At 48.0% G+C, this 24,013-nt stretch overlaps 3 protein-coding genes across 8 annotated transcripts in view; 2 read left to right on the top strand and 1 right to left on the bottom strand.

The window, feature by feature from the left end:
• ESYT2 (extended synaptotagmin 2) overlaps positions 1 to 2,308 on the bottom strand; it is a 75,047-nt gene extending 72,739 nt beyond the window's left edge. For 2 of the 5 annotated variants that reach the window (XM_057549798.1, XM_057549799.1), the window contains exon 1: positions 1,898 to 2,307. In XM_057549798.1, the coding sequence (XP_057405781.1) occupies positions 1,898 to 2,209 (312 nt within the window). In that variant the 5' untranslated portion in view covers positions 2,210 to 2,307. Of the gene's footprint in view, positions 1 to 1,278; positions 1,392 to 1,897 lie in introns of those variants that run through there. The other 3 variants (XM_057549797.1, XM_057549800.1, XM_057549801.1) reach the window with 3 other exon arrangements.
• On the top strand, positions 616 to 12,060 carry LOC130708585 (uncharacterized). Its single transcript, XM_057549802.1, has 2 exons — positions 616 to 1,673; positions 11,584 to 12,060. The coding sequence occupies exons 1-2, from the start codon at positions 1,230 to 1,232 to the stop codon at positions 12,058 to 12,060; spliced, it is 921 nt and encodes a 306-aa protein (XP_057405785.1). The 5' UTR covers positions 616 to 1,229.
• Positions 11,975 to 24,013, top strand: part of DYNC2I1 (dynein 2 intermediate chain 1) — a 50,245-nt gene continuing 38,206 nt past the window's right edge. The window contains exons 1-3 of one of the 2 annotated variants that reach the window (XM_057549796.1): positions 11,975 to 12,347; positions 21,959 to 22,012; positions 22,815 to 23,244. In XM_057549796.1, the coding sequence (XP_057405779.1) occupies positions 12,333 to 12,347; positions 21,959 to 22,012; positions 22,815 to 23,244 (499 nt within the window). In that variant the 5' untranslated portion in view covers positions 11,975 to 12,332. The remainder of the gene's footprint in view (positions 12,348 to 21,958; positions 22,013 to 22,814; positions 23,245 to 24,013) is intronic. The other variant, XR_009008807.1, reaches the window with a different exon arrangement.

Below are 24,013 nucleotides of genomic sequence, written 5' to 3'. Positions count from 1 at the left end.
ATTAAAAAATCTGCCTCAAACCCCAGATTCCTAGTGCTTTTCTTGGGTATGATCACCGTCAAGTTCCGTGTGAATCCTCACAGTAGTTTTCTAAGCCATACAGGCATGTTTAAGTATGTATCTGTGTGTGACATGAGCACAAACACAAATTTGGAATGAACAAGTGAAAAATTTTGGAAAAAATATAAATGCCTTACTGTACGAGATGAACACCATGGTTCATGAGTTTAAGTCACACCGAAGAGAAACCCAAGGAAGGAAGCTCTGGCTAATCACCCTTTTCTTCTGCTAAAAATAATCACAATAATTTGCCCTGTCCTTCAATATGGTAACAACCATACTCGTTAATTCATTATGTGGAAACAGTGTGCATTTCACAGCTTTTACAAGCAAATCTGATGTTAGCCGACTGCTCCATAACCAAGTATCTATGAACGTCAGCACCCCCACTTTCTGTGAATCTCTGCCCTGATTATGTCTGCTGTTTTGGAAATGCCCCTACTCTCTGTTTTTAGCTACTTTCTGGAATCAATTAATTCGGTGTGACACAAGATACCAGACACCACTTCAAAGTCCTTCTGCGTTTTCAAAGTGCACCTCTGTGTTCTTGGCTTTTCGCACCTCCGTTACTGAGTTCCCGTTTTCTACACCACCCTCCTCTTTCCTGCTTCTGGCAAAAAGCTACACCACGCTGGTTACTGTGATTGTTCCAAGTAGTCCTGTGCCACACGTCCACCACGTATTGACGGAATTTTAAATTTCCCAAGTCCCTGACTGTGAGGTTCTTACTGCAATTGCAACTTGTCACCACAAGGCAGCAGCCACTGAGCTCCTCCTGGCCGTGGGCACTCCTGCTTTGCAACCTGTTTGCCTTGTGTCATACACTCCATGCCTTGCTTCCCAAGTGTCTCCTGACTGGAAACAGGGATCGCACTCCAAGCCCTCTTCTCCTCTAAGAGAAAACGACCCTTTTGAAACTCACTGGCTGGCCATCTTCCCGAGTTTACATCAAGCCTAACAGAAGCATCATTTATCTTAAAACAAGCACTGTTTCCTGCCGTCTGAAACTCTGGCACCAACTCACGGTTAAGAACGAACGAGGGAGCCAACTCCGTTAGTTTCCACGCTGCCTAAATAAAAGATGCAGAGAACCGCTTGGGGCACAAACGATCAATACCACGCCTGCCCCACCCACCCCCAAATTCACCTGGAATTCAAGTTCACCCTACATGAAAGTTACTCAGCTTATAACGTTACTTCCAAAGAACTGGAACACACCTCCAATCATCGTAGCAGCAAATCTTCCAGGGGACCCCCGGGACTGCTCCTCAACTGTGCCAGAAACCACCAAGAACGGCCGAGACATCGCAGGCAAGGAGGAAACCGCCCTTCTCCCCACCCCGCTGGCCGCCGTTTCCGCAGGGGGCAGGGAGTGGCGTCCAGGCCCGCGCAGGGAACCCGGCGGCCGCGAACTCACATTCCGCAGGCGGGAGTCACGGCACCGCACAGCGAGGCGTGGCGACGTGGCCAAGGCAGGACAGCGCAGACAGCGCCTCACCTGTGCGGCCCTGCTCGGGACCCGCGCGGCGGAGGAAAGGCGCCAACCCAAAGGAGTTCGCGGGCCGAGAGCGGTCGGGCGGCTGGGCCTGGCGACAGCGGCGAGGCCCCGCAAGGTACACAGGCCCAGGCCCGACGCCGGCGCCCACCCAGGCGGACGTGCCGCCCCTGGTCAGGACGCCCCAACGTGGGCGGGTGGGCTGGGGAGTGAGCGGACCCCAGGCCCGGGAGGACTTGGGGGGGGGGGGCCGGGACTCCCGACCGGCGGGGCGGGCGGGGACGCCTGACCCTGCGGGGTCGTGGCGGACAGGAAGGTCAGGGGTCCGCTGCGCCCACTCACCCAGGCCGGCAGGTCGCAGGCGCGCACCCCCAGGCGCACGGCGCGCTCCTCGTCCTCCAGCAGCGCCAGCGCGCGGCACAGACGGGTGGCCTTGAGGCCGCGGCTCCTGCGGCACCACACGAGCAGCCCGAGCGCCAGCAGCACCCAGGTGAAGCTCAGGCCCAGGTAGCCCAGCGCGTACACCGGCAGCAGCAGCGCGAAGCTGCGCGCCAGCTGCGCCAGCAGCCCCGCCACGTCCACGCTCAGCGCCGCGCCAGGGGGCTCGGCCCCGGCGGCGCCGGCCTCGGGGCCCGGGGCCCGGGCGCCGCTCATCGCCCCGCCGCGCAACGCTCCGGTCCACTCCGGGGCGACGCGCCTCAGCCCGCGCGCCAGCGCCCCTCTGAGGGGACTGCGCAGCCGCCCTGCCCGCCCGCGCTTCCGCCCGCGGCGCCGTGCGACGTCAGCACGCTGGGCGGGGCGGCGGCGGCGGCGAGGGGTCGGACGCTTCTACTGCGGCGGTCGGGCGTTGCCCCGGGCCTGGGCGCGGCCTAACGTTGGGTGGACAGGGCCAGCGTGGGACATCATCCCACAGGACCCGGGAGCGCCGCGAAGGCGGGTGCGCGGGGCTGGTGTGTGGCGTCATCGCGCGGGCGGGCGGGGCGCCACTGCCACAGGGTGGGCGAGGCCGGCGTGGGTGTCACCCCACAGGCCTGGCCGAGCGCCCCTGAGGCGGGTGGGGCGGGGCCTTGTGACGTCATCGCGCGGGCGGGCGGAGCGCCGATGAGGCGAGGGGGGCGGGTCCTGCGTGGTTGTCCACACGTGGGGCGGGGCGCCCATAAGGCGAATGTGGGCGGGGCGTGCGTGGACGTCACGGCGTGGAATTCACTGGCCGCAGGGTGTGAGGCTGGAAGGGATGGGTTTCGTGGCTGGCGAGGGTCGGCTTCTGGGACGGGACCCCCGGGCGGTGAGGGCTCAGCTCTCCCCGTCACCTGGGTCGCGGTTCGTGCAGTGCTGCTGTGGAAGAAGTACACGCTCCTGAGTTTGCGCTACACTTGCCAAGTTTTAGGGAGTCACTGTTAAAGGCACTTCCAAGCTGTTAGAAAATCCGAGTGGTTCTGTGGGGCCCCGGCTGTGCTGAGAGCCCACAGCGTGCAGACGTTTTCCTGATGGAACTCTCTCAGCGGTCCTGGAGTCGTGAGGAGCGCGCGGGATAGGCCCCTGTGTGCGCGTGGGACAGGAACTGTCCTCGCCCGGCGGGACAGCGGGGACCCAGCGCCCGCTCACTAAGCAGGATGCTGTCCGTGCCCGAGAGCTTCTGCTGCGGGCGCTGACATCCTGCCCGCGATTTCTGAATCGCTTCTAGAAGCACAGACAGCTCTTGATCGCTTTGCTTTCCACTAAACTCAATCAGGGTAATTATATTTATTTTGTAGTCTCCTTAAAGCCAAACAGTTGCAGAGGACAGCCTAGGTAAGTTTTTTAAGCATATTAAGTGAGTTCCAAGGATATTTTAATTCAGTTTGTAACAATAGGGCTAGTTTTTTCCCCTCTCTTGCTCTTCAAATCTTTATGTTACTGGGAGCCTTGCATGATCATCTTTAGGAGGGGCAGGGACTACTGGAGAGAAATACAGCATGCTTACATGTTTTTCAGTTCTTGGTGGATGTGTTCATGTCACATGGGCCCTTCCCTGCCATACTGTAGGGATTCTGGAATAATGATAACTGTGCAGTACTTGCAGGGCAAAGACTGCCATTTTCAGGACAAAACAGTGATATCCCACAGACCATTTTGCTGTGCAGACAGGAGAGTGAAAGGCTGAAAGATGAAGAGGACCACCAGCTGAAGACAACTGCAATCACAGCCCTGTTAGATGCAGTGGGTGAAGGACTTGCTGCTCCCATGAACTTTTGGGGGCAGTGGGAAGGGAAGCATCTGCGTGCATTGGTAACTTTGCCAGAGTCTCATTAATCATTCAACTAGGCTTTAAGTCCATGAGGGCAAGAACTGTATTATGTGTATCATCGTATCTTCACGCTAGCACAGTGCCTGGCACAGCACGTACTGAATGAATAAAGGGTACCTCCCCTCCCCTCATCTGTGAGTCTGTATGTAATTACGTATGCATATATGTGTGTGTGGCTATGGAGATATATATATATAAATATATAATCTCATAAACATTGCTCCAGGGGCTAGAACACTCAACTTTGGGCAAGGGCACTAAACCGCAAGCAAGGAAAGGAATGGTTTTCCTTCCCCCAAATTACATTATGTGAGTTGCAAATATGTAAAATGGTGAGTCTTACCGCTTTTCCTACGCAACAGCTTAAAGCTCTAATGCCACCTTTCACTCAAGACCAAGTTACAACCTCAAAACAAGTAGCTGCCTTGTTAACACAGGAAGGAGCATGAGCCTTTCTGTCTTGCGGTCTTTCCTCTAAAAAGCTGTAGAATCACATCCTGTAGATAAAGAGCTGGGTGAACATGAGCCACACAAGAAATCCTGCATGTCTGTGATAAAGCATTTGACCTGGGGGGTCTAGGGATGTAAAATACACTGAAGAGACAGGCCCATGCTGTGCACAAATCAGCCTCCAGCCTCTGCTGCCTTTGTGACCCCACTGAACTTCTGGCCACTTCCCAGCAAGGCAGAACCCATCTCATTCTTTGCTGAGTCTAATGGCAGGCCCGGCCTAGTTCTTAGGTTTTTGCTAACATTTTACTCTATACCCCAATCTCCTGTGACCTCTTCATGTTACCTCTTTCCTTACCTTCTCTGCAGACAGTTCTCCAATGAAAGGCACTGCTTTCTCAGAGGAAAGAAGAACATCACTGTGTGTTCCAGTGCAGAACTGTAAAGGTTCAGCCTCTGCACTCCTCCTTTCTAGTTTCAGAGAAAAGTGCTGCCTTCAGTTTAAATTCAATCCTTTCTGCTTTGTTTTAGATCCCGTCCTGCCTAGGACTGGGCCTTATCAACCCTTCGTCCACCTCTTCCCCTCTCCCTGTCCTAGCTCCTTCCCCAGCACCTCTACATGGGCTTCAGTGCAGAGGGGAGGGGCACAGTCTGCCTCCCTTCCTTTCAGGCTACTGTCGACTGAAAAACATGCACAAAGTGAGAGTTATGAGTTCAGTTTTATTTGGGGCAAAATGAGGACCATAGCCCAGGAGACAGCCTCTCAGGTTGTTCTGAGGAACTGCTCCGAACATCGGGCCGGGGTGGGGATGGAGGGTTGTTCAGTGTATGTGTGATTTTCGTGTAGGAGGCACACGCAATCGAGCACACATCTTGGCAGAAGGTGGCTGCTAGTCACGAGGAGCAGATGTCTCTGGAAACGATTTTAGTGCTTTTCTAGCTGTGAGAAGATGCAAGAAATTGGGCTCATAACATGGTCTCCGGAAAATATCTAACTATCTGAAGACCTGTTCTGCCAATTTTTGCAGAGCACAAAGGGCCTCATTCCTGATCTCTGCCCTGAACTCCTTTCAGGGTGTGTGGAAGGTCAGCAACTGCAGTGGCTGGTGACCTCATCTTTGCAGAGGCAGATGGCGAGTGACAATTTTTAGTTGGCACTACCAACGAGTCTCATTTTTCCCAGACTCATCAAGACTCCTGTTCCTTTTACTCAGATGCTTCTCTGGTGACACAATCACACATTCTTTACCTGAGCCACCCGAGTGGGTCTCTTTGCTGTGCAACTAGAGGAATCAGGAAAAGCTTGGTCCTTGCTTGCTTGCCCAGATTACTACAACATTTTCTTAATTGATTGGTATCCCTTTAATCTTGCCCTCTTTAAAAGCTCCCTAGAGACCTTTGCTCCCCAGCACGGAGGAGACAGTGTTAGGCCTAGTACTGGTGACCAGTCAGCCTGGTTATACTGGCAAATAGACACATACACTGGATAACGCAAGGATAATGCATTATCCAGGATAATGCAGTTCAGGCTTCTTGCTGTTGGAGATCCCATAAGCATGCAAAGGGCGAGACTGGAGGGAGCCCTGAGGCGTTGGATTGGAGCTGGAGGGAGTATGAACTCGTGTGTTTTGATATAAGTATACAGGTAGACGTACATGTAGTTTCCAGATCTCGCTTCTAAATACCATTCTCCAGCAAAAGGAGCCAGGGATCTTCTGAGAAACAGTTGACTTCAGGGCTGGAGCAGTGAAAGTACAAGATGAGCCTGAAATATTTTGTCGTGCCAGAAAGTAAGAAAATTATCAAACAATCACATGATGTCGAAGGACATGGGAGGCAACGGGAGGGGTGCCCACTGATTAAATCTGGGATAATTTGAGCAGCAAAATCAAGAATGATGTTGGCAGATTACAACCCAGTGAGTAAAACAGGAACCCACGAGTCCATACCGATGTAGGTAAACGAGCAAGTGAGGAATGCATGCGAAATAAATCACTGGAGTGACGGAAGCAGAAAATCGCCATTTAGCAGTCATCGTAGGGCTGGAGTGAGTTATCAGTGGAGGCTAAGGATGGTAGGTGGAGGTTTTAATACCTGCTACTAGGTACTCGTCAATCCCAAAGGGAAAAGCCGGCAGGTGTGACCCAGCTACATATTGCCAGCGGGCTAGGGACACGTTGGGATTTTGCGTCCTGACTCCACGAGCTGAGAGGAGTAGAGCAGCATGTCTGGGCGTTTCTGCCAGAAAGCTTGATCCAGGTGTGGCCCGGGGGCTCACTGGACAGGTGAAGTGTTAGGGGCCCCTGTTTTCTTACTGAGGAACTGTAATTACCCCAGATCGCAGGAAACTGAAGAGACACAACTACATGCAATGTATGTTCCCGAGTGGGATCTGGGCCACAAAGGAAAAGAAATATTTGGGGGACAGCCTGTGCATTAGACAGCAGAGTTGTATCAATCTTTACTTCTGGACTGGGAGGGTTGTGGAGCAGGGGCTGTCCTTGTTTTGGGGAAGTAGGCACTGGAGTATTTCAAGGTGATGAGTAGTCGTATCTGAAGCTCTTTGTCAAATGACTCAGAGAAAGAACAGTGATGATGGGTAAGTGTGTGTGTAGATAGATGATAAGTGTGAGACAGGGCCAGGCGAGCGGAAGCACATGCTGTATGATCTGGGTGATGGAGACTTTTGTACTCAAATATTTTCTCTAAATTTGAAATTATTTTGAAAATTATTTTTTAAAGTCCCTATTTCTATCAAATGGCCAATATAAAATGCAGATTTGATTGAATCTCTTCCCTGCTTATGAACTGTTTCTTTTGCTTCTGCTGTGAAATTAAAAATCCTCTGCAGGGACATCCTTGGTGGTCCAGTGGCTAAGACTCCACGCTCCCAAAAGAAGGGAGCCCAGGTTCAATCCCTGGTTAGGGAACTTGATCCCACATGCCGCAACTAAAGAGTTTGCATACCACGACTAAAGATCCTGCAAGCCGCAACGAAGATCCCGCGTGCCGCAACTAAGACCCAACTCAGCCAACTAAACTAAATATAATAATAATAAAAAAAAAGATCCGCTGCAGAACAAGCAGAGCTCTGACCCTGCGTCTCACCTCACACCCACCCCCACCCCACCAGGGTCTGTGCCCTGCACGGTCACACTGCTTCTCACTCTCCCCAAACCACTCTGTCTTCTCTCTCTGTGCCTCTGCACCTGCACTGCTGTTCTCTGTGTCCGAACTATCCTTCTCCTTCTGTCCTTATGCAAAACTCCTATTCATCTTTCAAAACCTGGTTTGTATGTCTCCACCTGTGGGAAGCCTTCTGTGGCAGTGAGTTAATGCTGTCTAGGCTTGTCTCCATGACGAAACTTATCTACTGAGTACAGCTCAGCCCTCAGGAGCCCCGCAGCAGCTCTGTGCCTGTGAGGGAAGCCCTGATGTTCGTGGAGGAGTCTGAATCAGGCGGTACATATTAGAGTCCCCAACTGGAGCCGAGTACTGAGTCACAAGCCCTATTTCCGTGTTCACCGATAACGAAGATGGTACCTGCGCGGCCTGGCTGGGCCCTTCTGCTCAGGCCTAGAAAGGCAAGTCAAGCGTTGGCTGAGCTGTGGTCTTCTTGGAGACCCTCACCTGAGATCCTCTCCCAAGTTCATTGCAGTTGTAGGACTCAGGTCCTGATTTCTGGGGGCTGACAGTCAGGAGTCCCCCTTGGCTTCCTCCACGTGTCCCCTCCTGACGTGGCCGTTTGCTTCATCTTCTCCCAGGGCAGCAGGAGTGTCTCTCTGAAGCATCACCTCTTTTGGTGTTAGGCCCACTAAGGATAATCTCCTTTCTGACTCAGCTGATTAGTAAGCTAGTCTCAGGCCTGAAATCATCACAGTCTCAAGGAGAGTGGACCACGGACTCGAGGGGCATTTAGGGTTCTACCACTACAGTCTCTTTGTGGGTTGAGAGAAGAAAGGGGTGTTGATGGGCCCTCTGAAATTCCAAAATGTGCTCCAGTTATGGTTTCATATGGTAGTGGATAATTTGTGAATTTACAAAGGAAGCCTATAGTTTTGGTATCCCACCCATTTTCATCTCTAAATGCTTATTGTTTAGGCGATAACCTATAAGAACAACAATAATAAAAGTGTTAATAACTAACTTTTACTGACTGCTCAGTTTGCGCCAGACACAAAATGCTCACTATTTTACAGAATTACTCCTTCAATCCTCACAACCCCTACAGAGTAGGTACCCTGTAATTCCCACTTTTACTGCAGGCAGTAAAACACTCTGCTAGTGACTTCTCACCAGCCCTTCGTTAACATGGCAGGTAGGTTTCATATCCACACACTACAGTGACACTATGGTGATGTGACTTTTGTAGCAAAGTTACTTATTACTGTGAAAACAAATCCTTTGTTTCTATCACAACCTGCAACTGTACTGGTTTATAGGCTACTGAGGGAGCTGGACACACATTTTTAAATTACAGGGACGAGGATATGGGAGACTGTGACAAACAAATCAGACACAGGTGGAGCAGACGCGGCTCTGGCGTGAGCAGGGGGTAAAGCTGCAGGGATCCAGGCGGAGAAGCAGCCCGCACAAAGGCCACGAGGCTGAACAGAGCACAAAGGCCACCAAGCCGCCCCCTAGTCTCTGGGCTTCAGGAGTTCTCCACCCACCCACCCTTCAGCCACAGCCTTCTCTTCCCACATTAATGACTTACCACTGCCCAGCCTAACACTTTCAATCTTTACATCGAGCCTTCCAAGGCCCTTGACAAACTGGCCCCGTCCCCCTTTCCAGCCTTGTCTCCTGCCATCCCGCCCCACTCACACACCCTGTGTTCTGACCTGCACTGCCCAGTGTGGAAGCCACTGGCCACGTGGGGCTGTGAGCCCAGGAAACGGGGCCAGTCTGAACTGAGGTGTGCTGTCAGTACAAAATACACAACGGATTTCGAGGCCAGTATTAAAAAAGTATAAAACAACTCAATATTTTAAATATCATTTAAATGACAAAATGATAATATTTTGTATATATTTGGTTAAATATAATATTTTATTAAATTTGATTTCATCTGTGTTTTTCACTTTTTATTATTTTTAATTAATTAATTAATTAATTATTATTTTTGGCTGCGTTGGGTCTTCGTTGCTGCACGCGGGCTTTCTCTAGTTGCGTCGAGCGGGGGCTACTCTTCGTTGTGGTGCATGGGCTTCTCATTGTGGTGGCTTTTGTTGTGGAGCACGGGCTCTAGGCACGCAGGCTCAGAAGTTGTGGCTCGCGGGCTCTAGAGTGCAGGCTCAGTAATTGTGGCTCACGGGCTTCGTTGCTCCGCGGCACATGGGATCTTCCCAGACCAGGGCTCGAACCCGTGCCACCTGCATTGGCAGGCGGACTCTTAACCACTGTGCCCTCAGGGAAGCCCCTTTCACTTCTTAAGATGTGGCTACTAGATAATTTATAATCACACCTGTGGCCCATATTATATTTCTACTGGACAGCACTGTTACAGATACAATTATTACATTTCCTAAACTCTCCAAACCTCTCCCTCCCTCTGCACTTGCACCCATATTTCTTTTCCCCTAAGATGTTCTCTGCAGGTCTCTGCCTGGGTTTTTTGCACTTCAAGGTCCACCTGAAATGAGGCCCTTCCCATCCTCATTCCTTTCCTCCAGGCACACTTTGCCACTTCCTCATGCACTGCATTTTATGAGTAGCTCTTACACTTTCACATTATTTAATAATTGTTTGCATATTTCTCGCTCCTGGTGATTATGAGCGACTAGAGGTCCAGGCAGTGTTTTATTTATCTGTCTCCAGCACTCTAACAGTCCCCACGTCATCAAATGAACTTGTGAGTCATCTATTGAATAAAGATGATAGAAGAAACATCACAAGATAAAATGTGATTGGCAAATAAGTTGCTTAGAAAATAATTGTTTTAAGAAGTCTGAGGAGAGAAAGATTGTTTTAACTTCTTCTATTGACATTTATTTGGCAAATATTGTGGGGATGGTGAGAGGAGATGGCCCTGTGAATATGGTGCATTTGGGGAACCCTAAATCATTCTGTTTGGCGACAAAAGAGCGCAACCGAGTGAGAGCCAGGTGGAGACAGAAGCAGGGAGTGAGGTGAGTCACTTGTTGGATTGCTGCCTGCAACAGAGGATGGATTGGTGGGGCTGGAGTGGAAAAAAATGAGGAAGACACTCAAAAGACATATCTTGACAGGAGTTTTGACTGCACTCGGGAGGGGAAGGAGAAGGGTTCCAAGGGTTCCAGGGCCAAGTCCAGCTCATTCATGCAGTGTGCATGTCCGTGACTTAATCTAATACCGTGGCTGATGACTTTGTCATTACAGTCAACAGTCTGAAGCTTTCCCAGTATGAGCTGTTTTCTCAGCTGACAGAGAGTTACCCAGTGGTTAAGAGAATGGACTTTGGTGTCAGACCATCCACCACCCTAGCTTTCTGAGTTTAGGCAAATGAATTAATCTTTCTGGCCTTCAGTCTCCTCATCTGAAAAACAGTAACATGCCTATCTCACAGGGACGCTATGAGAATTAAATGAATTACCAAGGGGAAGGTTTCAGTTTGGTGCCTCCTTTGGAACAGTTCCTAAATAAATCATAGCTATCACTGAAACTACCCTTCCTACCCTCCTTTCCTGTTTAGTTCTTCCTAAGCCCTGCTGAGTGAAAATGAAAAAGGTAGTAGTGGAAACTCCAAAACCAGAGCACAATTAAATATAAAAGCACGAAAAAAAAAAATATAAACGCACGATTGGATCTGTTATTAACTTCTCTAAGGTAAGGAGCTGAGTAAACGGCTTTTATATCCGGAGGAAAGTAGATTGATCCATCAACCGTAATAGCATGTGACTCAAAAGCACAACGTCTGCAAAGTAGTGTGTTTACAGAAAAACCATGACATCAAAAGCACAGACCCCTAATAACACGCTCACCGATGTGCTCCTTAGCACACGATTTGAGAGCCTTCTCTCTCTCTCGTGTGAAAACGGTAAGTGGAATCTTTTCTAAGTAACATTTTCAGGCTAAACAGACGCGAAACAGTTTGCAGAATCAGGGCTAAATGTCAGTTATAACGTGCATCACAGGAGTGGGACCCACACCTCTCCAGCCTTGCATGTTTAAGGCTGGCTTTTATTTTAAGCTTTAAAGAAAATAGTTGTGGTAAGATAAATGTGAGATGCAGACCATGTGTCTTAGTATTTCAGTACTCTCGTCTCTTGATTTGTATAAAAACTGCGTCTTTCAACAATTACTTTTTCAGATTCTTTGTGATTCCTACCAATCCTGCAGAGTGCGTCCTAACCAAACGACAACCGCCGGCAAAGTAACTCGAGGATCGAGAACCTCCGCGGAAGGAAAGCTCCCTCCGCTCCCGCTTCGAAAGGCGGGTTTGCCTGTTTCCCTGCTGCAGCTCCGGTCCTGCCGGCAGCCCGCGGGCTCAGCCCGGCTTCTTCCCCACCCCGAACACCGCCGGGCCTCACACCAGGCGGGAGACCCCGCGCCCCCGAACTACACATCCCACCCGACGGGAGTCCCGGCAGCGCTCAGCCTCCTTCTGCACGTCCCCTCGCTTCCTTTGGGCCTCCCGGTAGTCCCGGGCTGGCGGTCTCTCGGCGCTCTGCGGCCCCGCCTGTCGGTTGCTAGGAGGCGGGGAAGCGCAGGCGCGCTGGGGGCAGCCGCGCGGCTTGCCGGGCCGGCGGTTGCTCGGCGCTCCGCTGCCCCGCCTGTCTGTTGCTAGAAGGAGGGGAGGCGCAGGCGCGCCGCGGGGCATGCCGGTCCGGCGGTTGCTCTGCACTCCGCTGCCCCGCCTACCAGTTGCCAGGAGGCGGGGAGGCGCCGGCGCGCTGGGGGCGGCCGCGGGGCACGCTGGGCCGACGGTCGCTTGGGGTTCCGCTGCCCAGCCTGCGGGTTGCTAGGAGGCGGGACGCCGGCCCGGCCAAGGGTGCGGGCGTCGGGGCGTCTCCTCCCGGGGCCTGCCCTCACCACGGCCGCCCGGTCCTGCGCGCGGCGATGGAGCCCGGAAAGGTGGGTGTGAACGCCGCGCGGGGAGGCCCGTCCCCGCCGGGACCGTCCACCTCCTCGCGGGCGGAGGTCTCACCAGGGCCGGGACTGGCATTCTGGCTGCGCGTGCGACCGTGGGAAAGTTACCGACGTATCTATTTCCCAGCGAATAAATCTGGACAGTACTAGTAGGATTGGATGAGGTTCTACAAATAAAAGTGCTTAGAATGGTGTTATTAACTCACTAACTGTGAACTGTAGTCGTTCCGCTTGTCTGTGGATTCCCGAAAAAGACGAGGAATTTAGTTTGCATGCATTTCTTCGTATCTTCCCTCCTATTCCTTTTTTTTTTCTATCATCCACTTTTATAATGTTAATAATATGGATTAGGAAGTTAGTGCCCTGGCTGCCCTCCATTTATTTTTAAGCTCACCAACTTCCTGACCGCTGTCATCTTCTACACCGGTCCCTTACATTTTCTTTCCTTTTTTTTTTTTTGAATTTTTGAATTTTATTTTATTTATTTTTTTATACAGCAGGTTCTTAGTAGTCATCCATTTTATTTTTTTCCACACACACACACACACACACACACACACACACTGTATTTTATTTTTACAAGAGACAAATAAACTGACACCAAGCATTGTAAATGGATGACCACAACAAAAGCAACAATGATTGCAATTACCAAACACGAAACACACTCATACTATGTCATAATATTGACATTCAGTCCAGTAATCTTCCACTATAACAGCTCCTTTACTTTGCAGTGAAAATTGATTTGTATATTTTTTGCCTCTGAGTCCTTGTGGGATTTTTTTTTTCAAACAGAAAGTCACAAAAATTATAATCATCCTCATCAGTTCACTCAGTCCCATGTAATTAATTTTTTTTTCATCTTGATCTTTTCTTAGAACTTTTATGAATTCATCAGTTTTCCATTAGAGTTCTGAAAATGCTTATTCATTCAGTTCAGCAGTATAGTCAGTTACCAGTAGTCATCCATTTTATACACATCAGTGTATACATGTCAATCCCAACCTCCCAATTCATCCCACCACCACCCCCCCGCCACTTTCCCCCCTTGGTGTCCGTATGTTTGTTCTCTACATCTACGTCTCAATTTTTCCCCTGTAAACCGGTTCATCTGTACCATTTTTCTAGGTTCCATATATATGCGTTAATATACGATATTTATTTTTCTCTTTCTGACTTACTTCACTCTGTATGGCAGTCTCTAGATCCATCCACGTCTCTACAAATTACTCAATTTCGTTTCTTTTTATGGCTAATATTCCATTGTATATACGTGCCACATCTTCTTTATCCCTTCATCTGTTGATGGACACTTAGGTTGCTTCCATGTCCTGGCTATTGTAAACAGTGCTGCAATGAACATTGGGGTACATGACTCTTTTTGAATTATGGTTTTCTCAGTGTACATGCCCAGTAGTGGGATTGCTGGGTCATATGGTAATTCTATTTTTAGTTTTTTAAGGAACCTCCACACTGTTCTCCATAGTGGCTGTATCAATTTACATTCCCACCAACACTGCAAGACGGTTCCCTTTTCTCCACACCCTCTGCAGCATTTGTTGTTTGTAGATTTTCTGACGAAGCCCATTCTGACTGGTGTGAGGTGATACCTCATTGTAGTTTTTATTTGCATTTCTCTAATAATTAACGATGTTGAGCATCTTTTCATGTGCTTCGTGGCCGTCTGTATGTCTTCTTTGGAGAAAGGTCTATTTAGGTCTTCTGCCCATTTTTGGATTGGGGTGTTTGTTTCTTTGATATTGAGCTGAATGAGCTGTTTATATATTTTGGAGATTAATCCTTTGTCCGTTGATTCGTTTGCAAATATTTTCTCCCATTCTGAGGGTTGTCTTTTCGTCTTGTTTATGGTTTCCTTTGCTGTGCAAAAGCTTTTAAGTTTCATTAGGTCCCATTTGTTTATTTTTGTTTTTATTTCCATTACTCTAGGAGGCGGATCAAAAAAGATCTTGCTGTGGTTTATGTCAAAGAGTGTTCTTCCTATGTTTTCCTCTAAGAGTTTTATAGTGTCCGGTGTTACATTTAGGTCTCTAATCCATTTTGAATTTATTTTTGTGTACGGTGTTAGGGAGTGTTCTAATTTCATTCTTTCACATGTAGCTGTCCAGTTTTCCCAGCACCACTTATTGAAGAGACTGCCTTTTTTCCATTGTATATCCTTGCCTCCTCTGTCATAGATTAGTTGACCATAGGTTCATGGGTTTATCTCTGGGCTTTCTATCTTGTTCCATTGATCTATATTTCTGTTTTTGTGCCAGTACCATATTGACTTGATTACTGTAGCTTCGTAGTATAGTCTGAAGTCAGGGAGTCTGATTCCTCCAGCTCTGTTTTTTTCCCTCAAGACTGCTTTGGCTATTCAGGGTCTTTTGTGTCTCCATACAGATTTTAAGATTTTTTGTTCTAGTTCTGTAAAAAATGCCATTGGTAGTTTGATAGGGATTGCATTGAATCTGTAGATTGCTTTGGGTAGTATAGTCATTTTCACAGTATTGATTCTTCCAGTCCAAGAACTTGGTATATCTCTCCATCTGTTTGTATCACCTTTAATTTCTTTCATCAGTGTCTTATAGTTTTCTGCATACAGGCCTTTTGTCTCCTTAGGTAGGTTTATTCCTAGGTATTTTATTCTTTTTTGTTGCAATGGTAAATGGGAGTGTTTCCTTAATTTCTCTTTCAGATTTTTCATCATTAGTGTATAGGAATGCAAGAGATTTCTGTGCATTAATTTTGTATCCTGCAACTTTACCAAATTCATTGATTAGTTGTAGTAGTTTTCTGGTGGCATCTTTAGGATTCTCTATGTATGGTATCATGTCATCTGCAAACAGTGACAGTTTTACTTCTTTTCCAATTTGTATTCCTTTTATTTCTTTTTCTTCTCTGATTGCCATGGCTAGGACTTCCAAAACTATGTTGAATAATAGTGGTGAGAGTGGACATCCTTGTCTCGTTCCTGATCTTAGAGGAAATGCTTTCAGTTTTTCACCATTGAGAACGATGTTGGCTGTGGGTTTGTCATATATGGCCTTTATTCTGTTGACGTAGGTTCCCTCTATGCCTACTTTCTGGAGAGTTTTTATCATAAATGGCTGTTGAATTTTGTCAAAAGCTTTTTCTGCATCTATTGAGATGATCATATGGTTTTTATCCTTCAATTTGTTAATATGGTGTATCACATTGATTGATTTGCATATATTGAAGAATCCTTGCATCCCTGGGATAAATCCACTTGATCATGGTGTATGATCATTTTAATGTGTTGTTGGATTCTGTTTGCTAGTATTTTGTTGAGGATTTTTGCATCTATACTCATCAGTGATATTGGCCTGTAGTTTTCTTTCTTTGTGACATCTTTGTCTGGTTTTGGTATCAGGGTGATGGTGGCCTCATAGAATGAGTTTGGGAGCGTTCCTTCCTCTGCAAGTTTTTGGAAGAGTTTGAGAAGGATGGGTGTTAGCTCTTCTCTAAATGTTTGATAGAATTCACCTGTGAAGCCATCTGGTCCTGGACTTTTGTTTGTTGGAAGATTTTTTTTTTAAATGTTATTTATTGTTGAGTAACATGGAATTGGTTTCTTTTTTTTTTTTAATTAATTAATTTATTTATTTTTGGCTGTGTTGGATCTTCGTTTCTGTGCGAGGGCTTTTTCTAGTTGCGGCGAGTGGGGGCCACTCTTCATCGCGGTGCGCGGGCCTCTCACTATTGCGGCCTCTCTTGTTGTGGAGCACAAGCTCCAGACGCGCAGGCTCAGTAGTTGTGGCTCACGGGCCTAGTTGCTCCGCGGCATGTGGGATCTTCCCAGACCAGGGCTCGAACCCGTGTCCCCTGCATTGGCAGGCAGATTCTCAACCGCTGTGCCACCAGGGAAGCCCTGTTGGAAGATTTTTAATCACAGTTTCAATTTCATTACTTTTGATTGGTCTGTTCATATTTTCTGTTTCTTCCTGGTTCTGTCTTGGAAGGTTATACCTTTCTAAGAATTTGTCCATTTCTTCCAGGTTGTCCATTTTATTTGCATAGAGTTGCTTGTAGTAGTCTCTTAGGATGCTTTGTATTTCTGCGGTGTCTGTTGTAACTTCTCCTTTTTTGTTTCTAATTTTATTGATTTGAGTCCTCTCCCTCTTTTTCTTGATGAGTCTGCCTAATGGTTTATCAATTTTGTTTATCTTCTCAAAGAACCAGGTTTTAGTTTTATTGATCTTTGCTTTGTTTTTTTTGTCTCTATTTCATTTATTTCTGGTCTGATCTTTATGATTTCTTTCCTTCTGCTATCTTTGGGTTTTGTTTGTTCTTCTTTCTCTAGTTCCTTTAGGTGTAAGGTTAGATTGTTTATTTGAGATTTTTCTTGTTTCTTGAGGTAGGCTTGTGTAGCTATAAACTTTCCTCTTAGAACTGCTTTTGCCGCCTCCCATAGGTTTTGGATCGTCGTGTTTTCATTGTCATTTGTCTCTAGGTATTTTTTGATTTCCTCTTTGATTTCTTCAGTGATCTCTTGGTTATTTAGTAACGTATTTTTTAGCCTCCATGTGTTTGTGTTTTTTACATTTTTTTCCCTGAATTGATTTCTAATCTCATAGCGTTGTGGTCAGAAAAGATGCTTGATATGATTTCAATTTTCTTAAATTTACTGAGGCTTGATTTATGACCCAAGATGTGATCTATCCTGGAAAATGTTCCATGCGCACTTGAGAAGAAAGTATAATCTGCTGTTTTTGGATGGAATGTCTTATAAATACCAATTAAATCTATCTGGTCTATTGTTTCATTTAAAGCTTGTGTTTCCGTATTAATTTTCTATTTGGATGATCTGTCCATTGGTGTAAGTGAGGTGTTAAAGTCCCCCACTATTATTGTGTTACTGTCGATTTCCTCTTTTATAGCTGTTAGCAGTTGCCTTATGTATTGAGGTGCTCCTATGTTGGGTGCATATATATTTATAATTGTTATATCTTCTTCTTGGATTGTTCCCTTGATCATTATGTAGTGTCCTTCCTTGTCTCTTGTAACATTCTTTATTTTAAAGTCTATTTTATCTGATATGAGTATTGCTACTCCAGCTTTCGTTTGATTTCCATTTGCATGGAATATCTTTTTCCATCCTCTCACTTTCAGTCTGTATGTGTCCCTAGGTCTGAAGTGGGTCTCTTGTAGACAGCATATATATGAGTCTTGTTTTTGTATCCATTCAGCAAGCCTGTGTTTTTTGGTTGGAGCATTTAATGCATTCACGTTTAAGGTAATTATCGATATGTATGTTCCTATGACCATTTTCTTAATTGTTTTGGGTTTGTTTTTGTAGGTCCTTTTCTTCTCTTGTGTTTCCCACTTAGAGAAGTTCCTTTTGCATTTGTTGTAGAGCTGGTTTGGTTGTGCTGAATTCTCTTAGCTTTTTATTGTCTGTAAAACTTTTGATTTCTCCATCGAATCTGCATGAGATCCTAGCAGGGTAGAGTAATCTTGGTTGTAGGTTCTTCCCTTTCATCACTTTAAGTATATCATGCCACTCTGTTCTGGCTTGTAGAGTTTCTGCTGAGAAATCAGCTGTTAACCTTGTGGGAGTTCCCTTGTATGTTATTTGTCGTTTTTCCCTTGCTGCTCTCAGTAATTTTTCTTTGTCTTTAATTTTTGCCACTTTGATTACTATGTGTCTCGGCGTGTTTCTCCTTTGGTTTATCCTGCCTGGGACTCTCTGTGCTTCCTGAACTTGGGTGGCTATTTCCTTTCCCATGTTAGGGAAGTTTTCAACTATAATCTCTTCAAATATTTTCTTGGGTCCTTTCTCTCTCTCTTCTCCTTCTGGGACCCCTATAATGCGAATGTTGTTGCGTTTAATGTTGTCCCAGAGGTCTCTTAGGCTGTCTTCATTTCTTTTCATTCTTTTTTCTTTATTCTGTTCCACAGCAGTGAATTCCACCATTCTGTTTTCCAGGTCACTTATCCGTTCTTCTTCCTCAGTTATTCTGCTATTGATTCCTTCTAGTGTAGTTTCCCTTTCAGTTATTGTATTGTTCATCTCTGTTTGTTCTTTAATTCTTCTAGATCTTTGTTAAACATTTCTTGCATCTTCTCGATCTTTGCCTCCATTCTTTTTCCAAGGTCCTGGATCATGTTCACTATCATTATTCTGAATTCTTTTTCTGGAAGGTTGCCTAACTCCACTTCATTTAGTTGTTTTTCTGGGGTTTTATCTTGTTCCTTCATCTGGTCCATAGCCCTCTGCCTTTTCATCTTTTCTATCTTTCTGTGAATGCGGTTTTTGTTCCACAGGCTGCAGGATTGCAGTTCTTCTTGCTTCTGTTGTCTGCCCTCTGGTGGATGAGGCTATCTAAGAGGCTTGTGCAAGTTTCCTGATGGGAGGGACTGGTGGTGGGTAGAGCTGGCTGTTGTTCTGGTCGGCAGAGCTCAGTAAAACTTTAATACACTTGTCTGCTGATGGGTGGGGCTGGGTCCCCTCCCTGTTGGTTGTTTGGCCTGAGGCGACCCAACACTGGAGCCTACCTGGGCTCTTTGGTGGGGCTAATGGCGGACTCTGGGAGGGCTCATGCCAAGGAGTACTTCCCAGAACTTCTGCTGCCAGTGCCCTTGTCCTCACAGTGAGACAGAGCCACCCCCCACCTCTGCAGGAGACCCTCCAACACTAGCAGGTAGGTCTGGTTCAGTCTCTATGGGGTCACTGGTCCTTCCCCTGGGTCCCAATGTGCACACTACTTTGTGTGTGCCCTCCAGGAGCGGAGTCTCTGTTTCTCCCAGTCCTGTCGAAGCCCTGCAATCAAATCCCGCTAGCCTTCAAAGTCTGATTCTCTAGGAATTCCTCCTCCCATTGCCAGACCCCCAGGTTCGGAAGCCTGACGTGGGGCTCAGAACCTTCACTCCAGTGGGTGGACTTCTGTGGTATAAGTGTTCTCCAGTCTGTGAGTCACCCACCCAGCAGTTATGGGATTTGATTTTATTGTGATTGCGCCCCTCCTACTGTCTGATTGTGGCTTCTCCTTTGTCTTTGAATGTGGGGTATCTTTTTTGGTGAGTTCCAGTTTCTTCCTGTTGATGATTGTTCAGCAGTTAGTTGTGATTCTGGTGTTCTCGCAAGAGGGAGTGAGAGCATGTCCTTCTACTCTGCCATCTTGAACCAATCTCTCTACATTTTCATAAGTTATTCCATAACTTAAGTTTTCTGTGATTTGTTTATAGGATGTTTTAAAAGTTGTGTTAACCAAAATTTTAGAAATGGAGACTTGATTGAGATAAAAACGTGTTTATTTGGCGTTTGTTATGACTGTAGCCCGGGAGACACAGATTCAAGCTCTTGAACTGTGTTCTCTCAGCTGCAAAGTGAGGGAGGCTTATAAAGGCAAAACGGTTAGCTACATGAGTTGTTTGTCAAGAATTATCATTGGAGCTTGGAAGAAGTGAGGGCTTGGTTGAGGTCCTTGCAGCTGGCAGGTGCTGTTCTGATGACTGGTGGTGTTCTTGGGTCTGGTGCAGTTCAGGAAAAGTTCAAGTTCTCAGTGGTGCAGGTACGTGTCTGAGACCAGATCCTCAATGGCCACCGCTTTTGTTTGCCTGAACTGGGATCACTCCATTATAATGTCGGTTTGTCATCAGTTATCACATGGTGATTATATGAGCAGTGTTCACTGCAGAGCTATGTAGTGTGATTGGATCAGGGAGGACATCGAACAATGTGAACACGTATACACCTATATATACAGGTAAGTAGGAGGGGTATGTCTGTATTTAGCTTACCCTTAGATAAGGAGGTCGGAGGTTCTGCTGTTCAGGCAGCTCTGCTGGGGTTTTCTTTTGTTTTCGGGGTGGGGTTTATTCCTCTCGAAGGAGGAGATACTGCCTGCCTACTTGGAGTGTCCATTTTAATTTACTTGCCTGCCTGCCTCACAGGGCAGGACCCTGGCTGAGTGGAGGGCACAGGGCCGGGGCTCCTGGTCTGAAGTGCTGTGGTCTCACGTACACGGGGTGTGCATGGAGTTTCTGGGGATACGTGTGACACATGGGGTTGTGATGGGCACAAGGAGCTCTGTGTCATTTTACAGCTTGAAAAATTTAAAAGAGAAAAAAGAAAGGAAAGAAAGAAAAGCTTCAGGATGAAGTAAGGCCCGAAGCTGGGTTTTTGTTGGTGAAAACGGAAGAGGCGGCTGGGAAGTCCTGGGGTCTCTGGTGATCTGTTGCCTTCAGGTGTTTTTATTCTATTGGTCTCAGTAATACAATCACAGCCGTTAAGAGCCCCGTTTCCCACACACTCGTCACAGAGGCTACCCACAGAGGCTACCTGCTCCACAAGCAGCGCATGCTTTCTGTCGGGTTTGGGCCGTTTGTTTTGGAAACGGTCACGTATTAAACCTCTCTAAAGAGCAGTTAACTTGAGAGAGAAAACATTTTAAAGTTCAGCAGCTGCAGGTTATAGCTATGCTAACTGCCGCTGACCATCTTCACCATGTCTTACTGTGGACCCCTTTTGTTAAATCGACCAATTTATCAGAAAAGAATACGTGTTCCAGTGACAGCAGAGCACGATGCACATTCTGGTTGTACTTTGTAGATTCTTGACCTGGTTGCTTTTTATTTATTTCTCCTTAGAGTGTTTATGAGCTGTTGTGAATTTTTTTCTGCTTCCCTCATTTTCACATCAACAGGAAAATTGTTGGTGGCTGATCCGTGAATATGTTTTCATTTTCATTTGTACTCCATTTGCTTTAAATTTTTTTTTTTTTTTTAAAGCCTGCAGTAGGCTTACACTTCTTTTTATTTATTTATTTATTTATTTTGGCTGTGTTGAGTCTTTGGTTTGTGCGAGGGCTTTCTCTAGTTGCGGCAAGTGGGGGCCACTCTTCATTGTGGTGCGGGGGCCGCTCTTCATCGCAGTGCGTGGGCCTTTCACTATCGCGGCCCCTCCCGTTGCGGGGCACAGGCTCCAGATGCACAGGCTCAGTAGTTGTGGCTCACGGGCCCAGCTGCTCCGTGGCATGTGGGATCTTCCCAGACCAGGGCTCGAACCCGTGTCCCCTGCATTAGCAGGCAGATTCTCAACCACTGCGCCACCAGGGAAGCCCTGCTTTAAATTTTAAACACACCAAATCGCCCTGTATTTGTGCCCTTAAGGCAGAGTTTCTCAAAGGGAAATGAGGTAGTCAGGGCAGATTCATCTTGTTCTCTATGGGAAAGCATCCTTGGTGGTTTTTGTTATCTATCACCCCGTGCACGTGGCCGGAGCTCCGTGTTGTGGGCTTGTGTGCCCTTAGCACCTGAAGAGGCACCTGCCCGGCACAGATCCCACCGAGGAGTCCGCCCTGAGTCCACCGAGGGGAGGTGGGGCTGGGTGCCTGTGGTGGGCCCGAGCCTCGGAGCAGCATGAATATGAAGTAGCCTGTGATCATCTGTGGGTAATTTTTAAAAATCGGTGTTCGTATTGCCTTTTATTCTTGTAGATAGACAGTAATTTCTGGCATACCGAGGATTGCCATTGACTAAAATGGTCTGATGAAAAAGCAGCTCACTGGAGCATAAAAAATTAGATATTTTAAACTTTAAAAATTCTAACTGTATACTTTTCTTTTTAGAGAAGGACCAAAGATGATACTTGGAAAGAAGATGAGCTCAGAAAACACCTTTGGGTAATATATTTTAAAGATTTGGGGAAAAAGATTTGAGTTGGGGTCTGTTTGGACCCTGGATGGTAATCTTGCACAGTGTTACTGGGTTCTCAGCTCTGCACAACTTTGCTTACATGTGGCTCATTTCAGAGGTGGTTTGACCCAGAGATGAAGCCGTGTGGTTGATTGCTCTGGAACCGTCTTGGATCGGGTTTTCCATCCCAGCTCGGCCCAGCATCCCACCAGTCGGGTTCCTGTCCGCGTTCAGAGCTCGGGCCTTGTGTGTGAGTGCGTGTGCGCGTGTGTGCGCGTGTGGTCTGTGTGCGTGTGTGTGCGGGGCTGAGGGGTCGCGATCAGGACCTCCTGAGAGGGGGCTTCCCCGGCGGTCCGGCGGTGTTTCAGACTCCGTGCTTCAGTGCGGGGGGGCTCGGGTTCGATCCTTGGTCACGGAACTAAGATCCCGCATGCTGCGCAGCATGGCCAGAAAAAGACCTCCTGAGAGTTTCCGACGAGGGTCCTTGTTCCTTGAGTGGGGCCCCGGGGGATAGTGTCCTGGAGACTTTCCCGCACCGCCTCAGCGCCCCTTTCTTTTCTTTCTGACCCACGTAGCACTTGAGGTTTGATTTGCCAGCACACGGGGACGTCCCTGCAAGTGGGCGCCTCGCCGGGCACGGGCTGCCAAGCCGACCCCGCTTCTGCGGGTTCCAGAGTCTGCGTCCCGGCCCGTCCTGCCGCACGGGGAGCAGTTGACGCCGGTGCTTCTCAGGGCCCTTCAGTGAGCGCGAGCCTGGCTTCAGAGCCCCGCTGTCCTTCTCTTGTGCAGGCCGCTGCATCAGCCAGGCCCACGGAGGAGACGCGGCCCAGAGCCGGGAAGCCGCGGAGGGAGTCCGAGGCGGACCGCGCGGACCGCCAAGAGCGCAGAGCCAGCGCCCCAGACCGTGACGCCGAGGACAGAGAGAGCGCGGCCGAGAGGGACGGCCAGGCTGCCAGGGAGCGCCCCCGCGGGGACGGGGTCAGGGACCAGCCGCGGGATGGCAGGAAGGACAGGGCCCGGCCGAAGGAGCAACAGCGGGAGCGGGACGCGGAGAAGCCCCGCGGCCGAGGGAAGGAGCGCGAGAGGGAGCGGGCGCGGCCGGAGGAGCTGAGGCAGGTGGCAGCGCACCCCGGCCCGCTGGGCCGCGACCGTGACCGCGACCGCGACCGCCGCAGGGACCGCGACAGGGACCGCGACAGGCCCGAGCGCAGGCGGGCAGGTCTGTGTCCCGGGCGCACGTTCCTCCTCGGAGGTGTCCCCTCCCCGCTGGTTTCCTCTCCTGGTTTTCGTGAAGGTCTCGGCTTTGGCTGTGAGGTCGGAGGCCCCCGTGGGGCCCGCGTGTGCACTTTGCACTCTTTTCTTTCGGGTTTTTTTAAAACTCATTTCAGTGAACAAAAGGAGTAACAGTTTTCTCGTATTTGCTGGAGTTTTACTATTGAAATATATTTTAGGTTTATTACCTTAATAGATCTCAATCCACGTTGTAAATAAACAAAAATATTGCTCATTGATAAAAAAGAATTCCTCAAAAGTGTCAGATTTAAGCCGTATTTAAATATTACTTGTCCAAATTCCTAGGAATTCTAAGGTAGAGGTACATACTTTTTCCTCCCCAAAATGGAAATAAGTATCTTCATTATTTTTTATTATGCAAATAGTGTCTGCTTCCTATAAAAAAATTCAAACTAGCCGACATAAACAGAAAAGGAACATATGGGAAGAACGTGTAGTGACTCTCAGAATCCTCAGGCTGTGAACACGATGGGACCAGGACCTCGGTCCGTGGTCCCGGTTGGCATGTGTCCCTCCTGTGCAGGGGCTCAGGCCCTGAGGACCCGAGTGTGCATCTCTGCCGGGCCGAATGCTGGGGCAGGGCTGGGGTTAAGAGGGTTATCTCTAATTAAGTTTAACACTGACTACCTTACTATCCATTGCCTCTGTTTAGGATTATTATTTTGATGTTCTTGGTATTTTTAAATTAAATTAAA

This window comes from Balaenoptera acutorostrata, chromosome 7 (assembly GCF_949987535.1).
Source record: "Balaenoptera acutorostrata chromosome 7, mBalAcu1.1, whole genome shotgun sequence".
Classification (NCBI taxonomy): domain Eukaryota; kingdom Metazoa; phylum Chordata; class Mammalia; order Artiodactyla; family Balaenopteridae; genus Balaenoptera; species Balaenoptera acutorostrata.
This window is presented reverse-complemented; position numbering and strand designations above follow the sequence as displayed.

Excerpts from the sequence above, each read along its gene's own strand:
- LOC130708585 (XM_057549802.1), top strand. The coding sequence starts at position 1,230 with ATGAAAGTTACTCAGCTTATAACGTTACTTCCAAAGAACTGGAACACA. Across the intron at positions 1,674-11,583 it reads CAGCGGCGAGGCCCCGCAAG|ATTCTTTGTGATTCCTACCA; the intron begins GTACACAGGCCC and ends TTACTTTTTCAG.